This window comes from Hakea prostrata, chromosome 1 (genome assembly GCF_041222555.1).
Source record: "Hakea prostrata isolate BN-2017 chromosome 1, UWA_Hpros_2, whole genome shotgun sequence".
Lineage (NCBI taxonomy): Eukaryota > Viridiplantae > Streptophyta > Magnoliopsida > Proteales > Proteaceae > Hakea > Hakea prostrata.
Window position 1 is genome coordinate 11948938 of NC_142600.1, and position 17813 is coordinate 11966750.

Here is a 17813-nt window from a genome sequence, read left to right on the forward strand (position 1 = left end):
ACAAAAAATGGGAAACAACAAAAGAACAATGGCTGCAAATGCACATTACAACTAATAGTGTCTCATATTCAAGAAAGAGTACTGATTAATTGAAGGGGAGAATCACATTTCAGGAAAGAATTAGATGAACTTCGTGAAAAACCTCACCAAGAAATGAAGCACATGTTGGAAAGAGAGACGAGAGGGTTATGACAGAGGGTTTGATTTTGTAAATTAATAAACTTTAACCCCTTAAAGTGTAAAAGAAAAATTGTTAAATTAAAAAAAAAAGAAGGGTAAATTCGTTATAGAAGTGATAATTTGTCATTAAATTGATTTTTTCTATAGCACAAGGGAGAGAGATGCAAAGTTTTAGTTTTTTTGAACTAAAAATGACACAGATCAAACCTTAGGGATCCAAATGAAAATTACTCTATATTTTATTAAGGGGTACTTGACATTAGTTTATGTCCACTCATAAGTGAAAAATCCGGATAATTATACCAAAAAATATAAATGAATAATTCTTCATAAACGATCATCAGTATCTATTATTCTTAACCTAACGAACCGCGTATGGTACTTAAAGTACGCGCTATTTGGACCCCTTACTTTTCGAGTTTTTCATTTTCCCGCTCTTAGAATGCTTGTGAGTTGCCAAAGCTAAACGGTGAAGTAGATTAGAACTGAAAGAGACCAGTTGCAGAAGCTTTGCTTCGCCGATGAGCATCTGTCCTTTGAAGAAACCCTAAAACTGAAAGAAAGGAAAGGGCAAAACGACGACCAGGGATGACGACGTGGCAGGTGTTCTCAGATGGCGGGAATAATTTCCGGTGGGAGCACTCTGTTCTACCGCTTGAAATCAGATCAGAAGAATCTCACGAAACCCTAATTCTACAAGATGACTACGCCGATCCCCGTCTTCCTTCCATGGCCGATCTATTATTTCAAGGTAAGAGGCTACACTTCCTTTCTGTTATTCTCAATCTTTATCGTTCAATCTCTACATGAGCCTCTCGAGACTCTTATTAGCACCTTATTCAGGATCGTCGAAGCTCATCCAGAACAAGACTGAAGGCAATAATGGATTTCCGATGTTCCGCACCGGATCGGGAAAATCGGTCTCAGTTAAACAGTCTTCCCTATTGAAAGCATTATCCGTCCTCGGCGAGGAAAATACACCAAAGAATGGTGCGTAGCTTTCTTTGCTTTTCCCCTCTTATTCTCGATTGATACATTTATTTCTGTTGAAAGGTTCAATTTCTACTATATTTGGGTGATATTACTTGTTCTCTCCAATAAAAAGGCCTAAATCCTATAAATTTGGTACGTAGGTGAAGTTTGTACCATAGAAGATAGGCACGGCTTCTCTAATTCTCATTTCCGGACAGGCTCTGGAAAGACAGTGAGTGTGTCTCCTGCTGGTATTCTCAGAGCGAAGGCATTGCTAGGTTTGGAAGAAAGCAATAATGATCACTTCAATTTGCAAGGTCTTGGAGATACTAGGAAGTCGCAAACTACTGATGAGTTGAGTTATTTAGGGAACTTATCGAATACGAGAGCTGGTGTACAGAATAACAGGAATTTAGCTGCTAGATCAGTTCCAGAGGTCCTGGTTCGTTCTTCAAATGAAGTATATTCATCAGAAAACGATCTACAGAAGGAGATAGTACCGGACCTTCGACTATCTACGGAAAATAAATCTGCTTGTATTCCATCTCCGATCAAGTTTCAAACGGCAGGAGGAAGATCTATTTCAGTTTCTAGTGATGCATTGCAACGTGCGAGGTGCCTTCTTGGTGAAGCAGAGTTGGGCTGCTTACCAAATGAGGGAACTGGAGATGATTCACTGTTTTCAACTCTCAAAGGAAGAACACTTGGTGAGACTCCCTGTTTGCTGCAAAATGCTCATGCATCAAAAACCTTCCGATCACCCCTGGGTTTGATTTCAAACCAAAAACAGTCAATTGCTACGGCAGAGGACATCAATTCTGGGAGTAACTTACCAAATAAGGTTGGTTGGAATAGCTTCGTGAATAAGAATGCATTTACAACAACCAGTGATATATTTTGTATGCAGATGTCTTCGAACAATGAAGATTCTGAGCATTGTTTGCCAGTTATATATCCATTGGGAAACAATAGTGGCTCGAGAGTGGCTCATCTAGCAAGGTCATTGGGCAGGCCGTTGGTTGATATTTCAAATAACATTGGCCAACATAATTCAAACCAAAAGCACACTCCTTGTGAAAAGAAGAGACTTGGAAGGAGAAGCTCTATATCTTCATTCAAAAGGCCACGCAGCTCGCGGTTTGTCCTCCCTTAAGAAAGCTCACTCTTGGTTATTTACTGTGTAACATTTTCTGATCTACATACTCTTCAGGTTCATCACTCCATTGACCAGCACAATTTATCCCCTTCCTAATGGTAAAGAGTTGTAAATGCTGTCTTGATAGGAAATTTTCTTGTCTTATGCTTTCTTATGGAGGTTTTTTCATTTGTAGGTCCAGCTGTGGTTAATATGGCCAAAGTTTCTTGTAACAAAATGAAGGTTTCCACTCGGTATCCATTTGAGGTTGAAAGAAAGACTGTAAAAGATTTTTTGGGGGCCCCCATGCTTTCAAAAATTGGTATAATATATGATGCAGTATTTTCTTCTTCTTGTATATAGGTATTTCTCTGTGACTCTGATTCTATATTATTGTACTTGAATCTATCTAGCTGGAGCATGTGCCAGATCAGGTAAAGTTCATGAATGCAGATAGTGCAGAAAAGTATATGTTCCATGACAAATCTGGCTCAGGTGTAATTGGAAGGGAGGCTGTTCTTCATATGCTGTCAAAATCTGGTGTCTCCACCCTTAATTTGTCCCAAGAGTAAATATTCCCACTTTGCTTTTTGATTGTAGAATTTTTGCCATGTGACAATGGTAGAGATGTTTATTTTTGCATACTATCTGTTAGTAATTATGTATAATGGAACTGGTTGTTCGAAGTTAGTCCTATTGATCATGGACCTATGCTTGCCTTGACCATTTATGTGTGATGCAAATTTTTTTTTTGGGAGGGGGGATTTAATAATAATATATCAAAACCCCAAGAATGGGCTAGAATAATGTACAAAGGGGGGGAGAGAGGGGAGGTGACAACTAGCCGTCAAGAGGGGAGCTGAAGAGGAGAGCTTAAACCCTAGTAACAACAATGAGCCTGTTCCTTGAGGTGTCAATAATAGGTGGTGGAGGATATGTTGAAGCCTAGCATATCAAGACAAATGGCTTTCCAAATATGTCCAAGGACTTAGATGTGGAAGTCCATCTCCTAAGGTTACACTCCCACTATAAGTGGTGGATGCTAGCATCGGAAACCAGCTTACCAACTCGATCACAAATAGAGGAACGTGGGTAGGTTCCCAAGATCCATGACCATTCCAGAGCAAAACTGAGGGGGGGGCGTTAGGAGCGGGGCCAAACCAGAGGGATCGAGAAAAGGGGCAAGAGTAGACCAAGTGGTTGATGTGATGCAAGTTATGGCAATGTAAATCATAATGTAAGAAAATAGAATATGATTTTATAGATATGAATTTCTGTAATTTGTCATAAAATTGATATCTATAAATTCTCATACTATATGAAGATGGAAATGCTTCATCCTTTTTTAAGGAGTTAATGACATGATATAACTTTGCACAACTTAAGGTGAATTTTAATGCTGTATCTGTGTGTCATTTCTTCTACCCCCCCAATCTAGGTGGGTTACAAATCATTACAAGTGGATAGTCTGGAAACTGGCATGTTATGAAAGAGGGTATCCTGCAGAAGCTGCTGGTAGATATTTAACTGTGTCCAATGTCACTGAGGAACTGAAGTACAGGTATCTATAAACCTAGTACTAGTTCATTTTTAGAAGAGTTAACTATGACATCTATAAGAACTCGTGCTTTGGATGATAGATTTGAGAGAGAAGTAAATCATGGTCATAGATCTGCAGTCAAAAGAATTTTGGAAGGGGATGCATCACCTGCTTCGATGATGGTACTGTGCATTTCAGCAATTCGTTCCTATCCAGATCCTAATCTCGAGTCGGGACATCCTATGCCTTCACATGAAAACGCTGAAAAGACCAGTGGCCCCAATTGGGTTGAGAACTGTAATGTTGGAAAAGTAGAGCTGACTGATGGGTGGTAGGCTTTTGCCTCTTGTGCAAATATCTAGACTCATTGTTTTTCAATTTCATAGCCATAGAATTGTTAATTTTTTATATTGTTCACTACATAGGTACTCATTGGTTGCCATTCTGGATATTCCTTTGTCAAAACAGCTTCTTGCTGGAAAATTGTTTGTGGGTCAGAAACTTCGGGTACTACACTCTTTTGAGTATTTGTGAATTATACTAGGTTGTAGCACCTTGAAGGGACTTCTTTTCTTTCTTATGATATACTTTGTGTATTCTGAAGGTCTGGGGAGCAGGTTTGTGCGGCTGGGCTGGACCAATTTCACCTCTTGAGGTTCTCAGCTTGAGCTTGTCTCTTCTTTTGAAGCTTTAATACTTGAAAATTTTAGTGTATACCCTAAAAGTTATGGGTCTTGCTTTTGTTTTCAGGATTCTAAGGAGGTTCGTTTACTGTTGCACATAAATGGGACATACAGAGCTGGTTGGGCAGATCGTTTGGGGTTCTGTATGTTCATTTTTAATTTGATGGCGTTTTATTTTGCTCTACCTTAACTCTCTTGTTGCAGCCATTAATTTATAACTTACATTTGGTTTTCTAGGCAAGGGTCTTGGCACCTCATTGGCTTTTAGGTGCATCAAGGGTGGTGGTGGTATGGTCCCTAAGACATTAGTTGGAGTCAGTCGAATCTATCCAGTTCTTTACAGGGAGAGGTATTTAATGATATATAATCTGATTATTTAGTACTTGGAATTTATCTAGTGTCAGTTGCTTACACTTGCTCTCATTTAGGTTAAATAATGGAGGATCTGTTGTGAGGTCAGAAAAGATGGAGGCAAAAATGGTCCAATTGTACAACCAGAGGTAATCTTACTATGTTTGGAACTTTGGAAGAATACTTGTCTGCAGATTTTTCCTTTTTATTGGTACCTACTCTATTGGGGTAGATGGAAGGTGAAGCCAAAAAGGCTCGAACCCTACACCTCCTAGGAGTATTATAGGTCTGTTATATATCTTCAGCATATTATTCTTATGGTGTTCACATTTTCATACTATCTTGACTTTTCTGGTTTTTAATGCTTTTTGTATAAATGAACTTCCTATCCTTTGTTTTTTTGTGACACTATGCATCTTCAAATTGAAAGCATGTCTTTTCAAATGGAGACATGTTAATGTAATATGCTAATCTTGATACCGTAATGTATGTAGCTGCGGGATCACATGAATAACATTTTCAATTGTTTGAGAGTTGTGTTGCTAATCCATGCAACACTAGTTCTTTTTTGTTGATTTTATGTATTTTGGGTGATCCTTTTCTTGATATGAGATACGTTCACCACTCTGATTGGTTAATATTTGCTTTCACATCTATTTGGTATTCTTTTAGACTGGTTATAGTTAAGCCCAAGTATTCATGTGGTGCTGTTTTGTTCTGTGGTCGCAGGTGCTCGATGATTGCAGAGGGTGTCATATCTGAGTTTCAAGAGGATATCAATTGTCCTCATGGTAGAAGTGAAGACAGTGAGGAGGGGGCTAAAATCCTTAAGATCCTTGAGAAAGCTGCTGAACCAGAAGTTCTGATGGCAGAAATGAGTTCAGAGCAGCTAACTTATTTTGCTACTTATCAGGCTAAACAAGAGGTGATACTCACAGACTTCCATAAACAAATTTATCTGTATCTTGAATGAAAATTTTAAACCATGAGGATGTGTGATGACAGGCAATGAGACAGTCAGATATGCAGAAGAAGATTGAGAAAGCCATTGAAAATGCAGGCCTTGGTGAGAGAGATGTCACTCCATTTATGAGAGTGAGGGTGGTCGGGCTAACTGCTAAAAACAATTGCCGTGGGAAAGGTCGTATGAGGGACGGCTTGATAACCATATGGAACCCTACTGAGAAGCAGGTGGGGCTTAGTGAGTTGTCTGCTTAATTTTTGCTATTTCACCCTCCTCGCTCCTTTCCTAAAGGTCGTGCTTGGCGTGTTGGTCAAGCGCTGACTTGCTGCATGCTTGGTCTCAGGTTCAGGTCCTGGAAAAAGCCTTTCTGGGAATAGGGTAGACCTGCATATGTTTACTCCTCCCCAGAAACTGCTAAATGAGGGATTGGTGTGCACTGTGTACACTCTTTTTTCGTTTGTTTGGTTCTCTTTTCTTAGCTGTATAATGGCCTACCCCCTACCCCCCCTCTCTCTCTCTCTCCTCTCCCCCCCCCTTATCATTCTAGTACTATTTTCCCTTAAGTATTTTCCCAACATTGTCTAAGAGCTCTTGTTCGCTTAACAGCAGTCTGAGCTTTCGGAGGGGCAAATATATACTGTCACAGGTCTCATAGCACTTAACTCTGATTCGGATACAATTTATTTGCATGCAAGGGGATCTACTACTGCATGGAAACCTTTATCTCCCTTAGCAACTGAATGCTTTGAGTAAGTTTTCATCTTTCTTTTTGGGTACCTAAGCAGTACAGTTTGAACCCCCAACTTATCTTTCTTTTTTGTAGGCCATTTTTCACTCCTCGCAGATCAGTCTCATTGTCAAATTTGGGTGAAGTTCCTCTGGCGAGGTTAACCTTTTCTTGTCTAGTATTCTGGTGGATGTTGTGCATGAATTTTAGAAACGCTTAAATACTATCATCTGTTTTTGATATCAGGGAGTTTGATATTGCTGCTATTGTTGTCTATGTTGGGGAAGTTTATACATCTAGCCACCAGAAGAGGCAATGGGTGTTTGTGACTGATGGCTCCATAACAGTGCCTGATCTTCATTCAGAAGGATCTGCAGATTGTTTACTTGCTGTTAGTTTCTGCCTGCCGGATACAGATAACGATTCATCTGCCCCAATTAGCCATAATCTTGAAGGATCTACTGTGAGTATTTTATCACAATATACTAACTCTGTTTACATGCAAGAAAACTGATTCTTAAATTGCAATGCTATGATACTGTTAAAGAGCATAGATCATACTTTGTGCTGTTCACCTGTAAGATATATCTACTTGTAGGTTCTCATAAATCTAATATACATCTAATATGGGATATAGTCCATATAATATATTCCATAAAAGGAAGTGATAGATCTTTAACTAGATTCGTTATTCCCAAATTAAGAAAGATTGCATTGGAAGAAAATCAAGATCCACGTCCTCCTTCCACAAAAATCGTCATTGGCAAACCTTCCTTAATCTCGTGGAAAGGGAAGAAAATCCGCAACCCAAATACCGTTGTGGATGGATGGTCGAAGAGTGAGATTGAACTAGGAAGAAGAAAACCTTTACGGATTTTCTTCCTTCGTTCCTACGTTTCTTGGAGAGAGATAACAAGCCGTATGCAAAGTAAAATCCTGTATCTTAATTGTGTTGAGTGGGTTGGTGGTTATCAAAATATATCCTCATATTTTGTAACCGCCTAATTAATGAATTTCCACAATTGCCCTTGGGCAAATTAAAAAATTCCCAACATCTCCCACTTGCACAAGGGCAAGTATTGATCTCTCTGTCATAGTGTCTCAGGACACATAGGTATATTCGAGATATACACATTTCGATCTCTCTACTTTGTATCCCAGATACATAGACCACTTGTGTCCTAGACACCAACATCCATAAGTCATACTGGGAAATGGGTCGCGCGACTGGTGATATACCTGCACTCATGAGCCTCAAACTAGAAACCTTCCCAGAAGGCCAGAATGGCAGCATCAGTCAAAGAAACACAATAAATAAGCATTAGTATACTATAACGTCTTAGGTTTATTCAAACTCACCAAACAAAAGGTATCTCGATTCCTCTAAGAGATCACCTTCTTATCTTTAAAATGCTCGCTACTGTAACTAATACAATTGGCGTCAACAAACACTCTTAAGGTGCAGTTGAATCAAAATTTTCCTTCTGCCTAGATCATCACTTCACTTGGGATTGACTCTTTTTCCAGTAATGCCCCTTTAGGTCGAATCAATCATGAGGACACTAATGGACCATAAGTAACACCCCAAAGTAGCCATATTGACCCCTCGTTTCAGACGTCGTTAAAAGTCATTAAGGACACTAATGGACCATAAAGTCTAGGACTCACACAATGAAAGGAGTTGGGATTAATCCTCATTTCCAATGGTCGTTAAACACATATAATATGATATACATGCTATGGTGGAACATTCTATACACAATAGAACGTATGTCTCTCCCAACACCATACAGGTCTTAGTCTAGTTGCACCACTTGCACCTAACCCGAGTTTCTTTATTGTCGCTATCCCAATGCCACATAAAGTACTCACACCTGGCTTTTATAGGCAACATGAATAGTGGGAACAATGATGTCAATTATCTTCACCGTATATAATCTCATATTGATTCCAAAATCATAACGACAACATGATTATGAATCGACCTACACAAGGTCATTCACAATCCGTCTCATCTCTGCTCGCTACTTTAGTGCTAGATGCAAATGCTTGTGTGAGTGAGCCATTTTCATGCCTATTGACATATCACGTTTTATGCTAGAAGGACACAATCACACAGAAAGTGAAAAACAAAGGCTGGAATGAACTCATATTACTTAATAATAAGTTTCAATACAAAAATAAGTCACAATCTACGCAAGTCCTAGGACTTTACATGAGAAATAAAAGCATCCTTGGCCATAGGTTTGTAAGAGGGTTAGCTACCATCTGACTAGTAGATATGTGGTTAAGTACAACTTTCTTCCTTACTACATTGTCTCTAACAAAATGATATCTTACTCGTATATCTTTGGTTTTCCCATGATACTTGGGGTCCTTGACATATTTAAGAATTGCCGTACTATTATTGTTAGAAAACAAGAATTAAATAATAGAAAATTCTGAAAATAGAAACTACTACCAAAATAGAAACTATGCTTTCTAAAAACTACCAAAACTTATGTAGCAAGACTCCAACATTAGAAATAGAAAGTAGAGTAGCATCACTAGCATATACTGTTCACGTGAACAGTAACACAGATTTTTCTGTTCACGTGAATAGTAAAAACATATTTTTTACTGTTCATGTGAATAGTGTCGTGAACAATAAATAGCCTAAGTGTATATACTTTAACACTCTCCCTTAAGCTGGAGTGTACACAAAGAAAATTTCAGCTTGCACAATAAGAATAAACTTGAAAAGTAGCACCAATCTTGAATTGTGTAGTAATGGCAGATGTCGATAAACACCGAGAAAACTTCACCCAAGAGATAATCAACATCAACTTAAAAAAAACTATAATTCTTCGTGTCAATAAAACCATCCAATGTTGAGAACAATCGACGATGTTGAAGACGAACAAAGTCCATAAGTATAGCAGGATCAAAGACACTATCCATATAATGCCGGTAGTAGGGAGAAATATCCACACTAGATCTTCAAAATTATAACTCCAAAGTTCATATAAATGCTTCATAAGAAGGCAAGTAGTAGGTAGGCAAAAAACATTATCCAAGTAATGTCGGTAGTAGGGAGAAATATCCATGCTAAATCTTCAAAATTGCAACTCCAATGTCCATATAAATGCTTCACAAGAAGGCAAGTAACAGGTAAAGTATGGGTAGGTAAAAGACAATATTGATTATTGTGGACTAAGTTGGTAAGGTAGTATGGGATACTACGGACCAAGTAGGTAGGTAAAGGACAGATATGAGTTCCTCGTGAACCAAGTAGGTAAAGTAAAAAGACAATATAGGTTTGTAGTCCGAAGAATGCCCAAACCAAGTTAGTTAAGGTAAAAAGACAATATGGGTAATTTAATCTTTATTTTTGTCAGGGTCTAAGATTTCATGGACCAAAGTAGGTATGGTCCTTCACAAGAAAAAAAAGCATTATAAACCGTTAGATGGAAGTGGGTTCTTATCCAGACCAAGGTAGGTATAGGTAAAACCTTAGGGGAGCCATATAAGGAGAACTTTGGACTAGTGACATGGACCACTTAGGGTAAGGTAAAAGACAGGAAGGATATATGAAAGTTACAAGAATGGGTTATTGTGGACCAAGTAGGTAAGGTAGTATGGGTTACTACGGACCAAGTAGGTAGGTAAAATACAGTATGGGTTACTACGGATCAAGTAGGTAAGGTAAAAGACAATATGGGTTACTGCGGACCAAGTAGGCAAGGCAAAAGACAATATAGGTTACTGCGGACCAAGTAGGTAGGTAAAAAGGCAATATAGGTAAAGATAGGTAATGATATTATTGTAGAATGCCATAAGTTGAGGGCAAAAATCTTCACAAACAATATCCATCAGCACTTCTTGAGTAGATATAGAATAAGGTACCATTCTCCCCCTCACGTGTAGCATTACACGTGGACAATTAATGATGACAAGTGAAAACAAGCATGTTAAAGTGTGAGCACAAAAGAAACCCAAGAAGGAAAAGTAGCAGCCACAAAGTAGTGTATTATTCACCAAGAAAGCTGATCAAGCAGCAGAAAATCGTCTCACAGGAAAAAGTCTTGTGCACCAAGGAGGGAAAAATTCTGGACCACCGCTAACCCTTAGGCAGGAGCAAATTAGATCAGGAAAAAAATAAATATTGAACCAGCTTGGAATCTCAAAATTGCAGTAGTCGCTGCAGCAATCCACTTAGAAGAAGTGCAATAAAAGTAGTTGCAGTAGCAAATAATATCAGATCTCGGACCATAGCAACAAACTTCTGCTAGATTTGAAACTCTAACAGATCTTGTTATGAAGGAAAAGTAGTCCTCTAGGTCTTTGTAGAAGTTTTAGATAAAAAAAAAGGCTAAACTTGATTCTGAAATAAACAACGGAAGCAGTAGTAAATCAAGACAGTAGAAGCATAATTTTTCAGAATAGAGAAATTCAATGAAACAAGGGTACTAGTATACGACTTGCAGCAGAACTTATAGCACAAACAATGGAAGACAATACTTAGGTCTTGCAATCCGAATTATGCGCATATCTTCACAAGAATCAAGAGGAATCCCAAGACATCAATATAGTTTAGATCAAACTTCAGATTTGCACAAAAAAAACAGGGTAGTAGCAGCCTCAGTTGAATCAAATAGGGAGACATATCCCCAGAAAGATTGGGGCCTTTTTTTAGTATTAATACATAGATACTTGGTGCTTCAAAAGTCAAAGAAGGACAGCCATTCACAATTACTGCAGTGAAGGTTGGGGCTGCCCTAGATAAGAAAAAGGAAAAAAAGAAAAGAAAAAAAAACTGGGCAGACAAAAGAGAGAAAACAATACCTAGGTTGATTAAACTTGCTCTGATACCATGTTAGAAAACAAGCATTAAATAATCAAAACAGCAGCTGAACTTGAACAAAGAAAAGAGAGAAGAAGAAGAAGAGAAGAGAGATGAAGAACTAGAAGAAGAGAAGAGAGATGAAGAACTAGTAGAAGAGGCTTGTGATTTTTGCTTAAAAGTCTAGAATCACAGAGCCCTTTTATTTATAGCTTCTAATGAATCTAATACAACTTGAGAGACAAGTAATTGTCCTCTAGAAAAAGGAAACAAAAAATTACAACTTTAGTAACTTCCTAGCTCCTAAAATAGAAACTACTACCAAAATAAAAACTATGCTTTCTAAAAACTCCCAAAACTTATGTAGCAAGACTCCAATATTAGAAATAGAAAGTAGAGTAGCATCATTAGCATATACTGTTCACGTGAACAGTAACACAGATTTGACTGTTCACGTGAACAAGTAAAAATGATTTTTTTACTGTTCACGTGAATAGTTTCGTGAACAGTAAATAGCCCAAGTGTATATACTTCAACAATTATAAAAGACAATATAATGCTTTTTAGATGTCAACACAAATCCAATATGTCGTAGGAACTTCCTCAAGCAAACAGCGTCTTTGCAGTGAGCATGCCTCATACTCTACTTCCATGGTCGAGATTGCTATAGACGTCTGCTTCTTGTTACACCACGAAATGGCCTTGCCATTAGCAATTAAACATATCTAGAGATTGATTTGAGCTCATTAATGCCTTCAGTCCAGTCGGCATCGCTATAACCAACCAATCGCAAATCCGTTCCTTGTTAACACAACATGTAGTTACTCATTCCTCTTAGATATCTCAATATTTTCTTGATTGCTTTCTAGTGCTTTATGCCTGGGTTTGATTATTATCGATTAATTAAATCAAGTGCTTAACAAATATCCGGCCTAGTACACATCATAACATATATAAGGCTACCCACAACACTGAAATATTGCACTTTTTGGTGCCAGAGGTCATAATTCCTCTTTTTTAGTTTATCTCCCTTGGTGAGTTCAGCAATAATACTCTTGGTTACAGCCATATAGACTAGAGACAATACATGCAATGACGAGTTCAACATTTCTAGCATAAAACATAAGTAGCAATAAACTCACAATAGCATGGTTAACCTACGAGATAAGCATTTGAACCAAAAGAAATGCTAACAAAAATCCAATCAAATCCTCATGCAAATCCACATATAATTTATGTACTAGTTTAATTTTGCGCTATAAGCATGATTCAATAATCAAATAACCCAAATTAAAATTGCTTTACTATTTACAATAAGTAAAACACAAAGTTATACTCATGTTATGAGGTGGTTCACCCAAAATGCGTCTACCCTAATAGCTCCCATTTAGCCCCATTAGACTCTTAATGTCCAAACACCACTCAGAGTGTCAGGCTACATGTGTCCAGAAAGTCAGATGACACTTTGGTAACCAGACGGATCTTCATCTGAAAGCAGACAGACTTTCTTCTGCACAGACAAATTTCCGTCTGATTAGACCGAAGTTTGTCTCGCCAGACCAAAATTCCGTCTTGGTCTTCTGTGACCAGACAAACTTTTGTCCCGTACGAGACGATGCACCGTTTGGATGGATTTTTTTTCGTTTTTCTCAAAAATAAACCCAAATGCCCACACATGACTGGATTTATGGATCTCATCATCCCATACATAAAAAAAATTGCACGAAAAATCCAAGAAACATAAAAAAAAACAAACATTTTCATGGATTATCAACTTCACGCAATTATTCAATTCTATTATGAGATATTGTTATATGGATAAAAAAAGGGAAGGGAAGGGAAGGGGGAAATCATACAGATCCTTCCATTTGGATCACAATAAAAAAAATTATCTAGTTTAATAATAATTTAGGGTTCCAGTTAAACCCTGGATTCTCCCACTTGGATCCAATCCAAGTAATCGAACAACATAATTTAGGAGGAACAAAGAATCGTGAGAACTTGGTTCTTATAAATCTAATATGGCTCTAATGTAGGAGATAGTCTAGATAATATATTCTAGAAAAGTAAGTGATAGATTCTTACCTGGATTCGCTGTTCCCAAATAAAGAAAGATTGCAGCGGAAGAAAATCAAGATCCACATCCTCGTTCCTCCACAAAAAATAGTCACCGGCATATCCTCCTGAATCTTGTAGAAATGGAAGAAAATCCACAACCCAAATACCATTGTGGATGGATGGTCGAAGAGCGAGATTGAACTAGGAAGAAGAAAACCTTAACGAATTTTTCTTCCTTTGTTCTTGCGTTTCTTGGAGAGAGAGCATGCTGTTTTCAAAATAAAATCTCGTATCTTAATTGTGCTGCGTGGGTCGGCAGTAACCGCCTAATAAATGAATTTCCAAAATTGCCCTTGTGCAAATTCAAAAATTCCCAACACTACTAGTAGTTGTGAGAATTTTATTTGGGTCTTATGAATGATGTGGATTTGGACCAACCCTTAATTGAGAAAATTCAAAGAGAAACTCTGTTAACTTAATCAGATGTTGGATAGTGACTGATAGGCATACAAATCTCATTATGAATGACTCTTCATGAGGAAAGAGTTAAGACATAATTTTTATTGGGATTCTGTTAAGTGAGCTTGGCCAGACCATGACCATCTTGGATGACATTGAGGCAAAGCAGGCGTTATCAGTTAAGCACTTAAACTACTCTTAGTAAGTCATCAATTGAGCAATAGAAATAATAATAAAAACTGTGGGTCTAAACATAAGAGTTGACTTCTTCTCCCCTTATTATTATTATTTTTAATTTTTAAATTCAATATTGAGTTGTTTTTGAACTTAATGTGTGGCATTCCTCGGTCATTTAACTTGCTGCACAATAAAACAAATGTTTTGTAAGTGCTGATTTATTGATTTTTGTGATTAACTTGATTACAAAACAGGGGAATAAAAAAGCCTGATTGGTTTTTTTGCTCTTGCGCCTAGCTACTGGGCATGTAAGAGTACAACCCATTCCCTTCTGGAAAAAAGTTCCAATATCTGTTGGTACCAATGGTTGCACTACCATGGGCATCCACAATCAAATGGTGTTCTCTTACCTCTGTGTTTGTCTGTGTTTACAAGTTGCTGGATACTATGGTCATGCAAAGCAAGATATTATATTTGTGCTCATTCAACCTTTGTCAAGTAGTGGAGTCATAATAAGACGGTTCAAGGTCTTACCTAAGATAATGGCCTCCTCTGATCCCCTCGACTCCCCCCTGATCCCTCCGAGAATCCGCTGTCCCCTCCCTTCATCCCTGACCCAGCCCCTTCCTTCTCTCTCGCTAAGCCTTGGACTTCCCTTTTCTCCTCCTTAACCCTTAGCTCCACCATCAACGACTGCAATCTCTCTTTCATCCCCACTGCTCCCTCATCGGCTACCCCTATTACTCACTATTCTGCCTCTGCTACTATGGAGGGCATCTTTCTTTGGCAAACTGCCATTGTTGTCAGTTTCTTGGCCCTCCTCCCCCTGCTGCTATTGTTAAAACCTCTCTTTCTAAGCAATGGAAAGCTTTTGAATCTCTAGACTTCTTTGTTCGCGATGTTGGCTTCTTCCTCTGAATGCAAAGCCCGTGCTCTTGAGGGTTCCCTTTGGTTCATCGGTAAATACCCTATTTTCCTCAGGCCATGGTACCCTTCAGTGCCTCTCCACAGGGTAGACTTCAGCACAAAACCCCTATGGATAAATCTCCCCGGTCTCCCTCTCGAATTTTTGGAACATTGAGTGCCTCAGCCGCATCGGGTCCGCCATCGGTAGACCTCTACGCATTGACCATAAAACTCTGAATTTCAAGAGACTATCCTATGCACGCATCTATGTCGAAGTGTCTGCTGCTCACTCTCTCCCTTCCTCCATCTCCATGGTTGATGATAATGGTCTCAACTATAGTCAGCTCATCGTCTATGACTGGGTGCCTTCCAGATGCATCTCTTGTAGGTGATTTGGCCATGAGACTAACTCCTGCTCTTCCGCTACCTTGAATGCTCCTTCGACATCTTTTGTCAGAATTTATGCTGATACCAGATAGCCTCATCACCGACAACCTAGAAAAATGCTCCATTAAAGACTCTCGCATCTCTGCTGCCGCTGACCTTGAAGAGGTCGTCACCAAAGCTTCTCAAATCCTTGTTAACATTGCTTCTGCTGTCCTTTTAGAGGATGCCACCACCGCCACCGTCGTCGTTCAATGCCAGGCAAGCACCGCTGCTGCTCAAGACCTAGATGGAGCCCTTTTTGCCGCTGCTGCTCAAGATCCCACTCTCCCTACTGGTTATAGCGAAATCACCACTGCTCCAACTTCAGAATTATTTCACATTAAGCCCTTTGAAATTCCAGCCCCTTCATCCTCCTATTTAGCTCCTCAAATTACTGCCGTCACCATTCATCCTGCTCCTTCATCAACAGTAGCGCTGTTTGACTTTCGCTTGTTGCCGATAGCCAGCACCTACCGTGGATGCAGATCCAGGCTAAAGCCTGCTCTAACAACGACAACTCCTTGCACAGTTCCCATGGATGAAAGATCCTTTGTGGATCTTTGCCACCCCTCTGCTGTCGAAGCCTCTGCTTCCCCTGTCGAAGACTGGAGCACTGCTGTCGAAGCCTCTGCTCCTTCCATAGATGCCGCTGGCTCTACATCCATTTTTCGACCCATGCAAGAGTCGTCTCTTCTCCCCCCTCCTCGAGTTGCGACTTCCCCTTCCATGAAACCCTTACCGCTGCAACCTCTGTCGCTCCAGCTTTGCCTCCTCACCCTTCCATTTCGGTTTATGATCCATCGAAGTTTGTTTCCTCGGAGACCTCTAATACCCTTTCTCTCTCCTCCCACAAACAACTTAATTTACCCATTTTGCCCTCCCCAAAGTGCTCCATATTTGGCCCCATGGGCCTAATTCTTTTAAACCTTCATCTGCTCATAACTCGTCCACCTCCCCTATTCGGAACCCCTTGGCCCACTCCTCTAACTTTGCTAGCACTGCCTATTCTCAGGTTGGTGACTCAAACCTTGCTGAGCTCAATTCGGATCCTTCCCTCTCCCCCCCTTCGCATGTTCTTGATCGTGTTGAGTGTAGAAAAAGTAATTGTCCTTCCAAAGGGCATAATCCTTTCGGAGACAACTTCTTGGTCGAACTCAAGTCATCCAAGGAAAAGAAGAACAGGAAAAAATCCACAAAACATTCTCATTGGCCCTGTTCGGCCCATCTTTCTTTGGGCCCTGCCCATGTTGCTTTATCGGTGCTCTATATGCTTTGCTCTTTTTCTGCTGTGTTGTAAGTGAATCTTTGGTTTTAATACAATTATTTATTCATCAAAAAAAAAAAAAAAAAGCCTTTGTCAATTCTAGATATTTCATTATTTCTTTCTCACCACAAGTGTTATTGAGCATTGACTGCTTTTGTTATATGACTATTTTCAATGTAGTTTGGCTTCTTTAACCTTGTCAAGAGATCACGTGACAAGATGAATCACCTTTGGGTAGCAGAGGCAACAGAAAATTCTACTTATCTGTCGTCGTATGACTTTCCTGGCTGTTCTCATCTCAGCGAAGCCACCCACTGTGCTCGCAAATGGGCAAAAATCTCTTGTTTGGTAAGTATTTTATTACTGAATTTCCTAGTGCTGTTGTCTTTGTTTCAGTGACCTTGATAATTCAGTTCCTTTATATACAGACCATTCAGAAACTCAGGGAGAGGGTGTTAACCATTATTGGTGGATGTGACAGCTAGAATGTGGTGGTAGTGTACAGAGGTATCCTGTAAGCATTTTGTATTCTCACCTTTTTAATGTTTTGTAGTTTTTGTTTTCTGATCTTGACGTTCAGTCTTGCTTTATTTATTTGCTTCCATTTTGTTAGTGATGTTTCTCGGTGAGATTAATACAATATACATACACTTGTTTTCATAAAATAAGCGCAATGTGTGTGTGTGTGGGGGGGGGGGGGCAGTTTTGCTGAGAGGCTGTTTCTATACCTTAGGGCCTTAGGCTATCATCTAAATATTGCCATCGCATTCATATAACTAGTCTATCTTTGAGAATTTTGAGTTCTATTATTTGCATTAAGTGCTGTTCAGTGAATTGTTTGTTGATGATTTTGATATGTGAAAAACAGATGAATATACATTATTAGAGATGTCGGTAAACTTGTGCTTAAGTACTTTTGTTGGATTGTGGTACTTAAAGAAAGAAGATTTCTTGCTGCTGGAGTATGGGATGGATTCACTGATATGGCTGCAAAGTTCTGACTCTTGCTTAAGAGGGGCACATGTCAAGTCCGGTGCAGTGAGTCAATATCTTCAATTCTTCCGAGGGAATAACAGCTTCATTTTTATGAACAACCATGGTTCACTGTTTCTCAATGTCAGTTTGTGTGAATAGCATCTGCTTCACGCC

General features: G+C 39.1%; 1 protein-coding gene across 1 annotated transcript; it reads left to right on the forward strand.

Annotated features, from left to right (window-relative positions):
* Positions 1-552: 552 nt before the first annotated feature.
* On the forward strand, positions 553-17171 carry LOC149027503 (protein BREAST CANCER SUSCEPTIBILITY 2 homolog B-like). The gene is given in 22 exon segments (XM_089163228.1): positions 553-931; positions 1024-1170; positions 1314-1993; positions 2060-2289; positions 2363-2406; positions 2484-2583; positions 2585-2609; positions 2701-2855; positions 3726-3848; positions 3928-4158; positions 4253-4334; positions 4432-4482; positions 4578-4653; positions 4748-4859; positions 4939-5010; positions 5591-5786; positions 5867-6052; positions 6432-6574; positions 6649-6711; positions 6799-7015; positions 16845-17012; positions 17093-17171. Coding segments are annotated over 22 exon segments (3321 nt in total). The 5' UTR covers positions 553-768; the 3' UTR covers positions 17150-17171.
* The last annotated feature ends 642 nt before the right edge of the window (positions 17172-17813 follow it).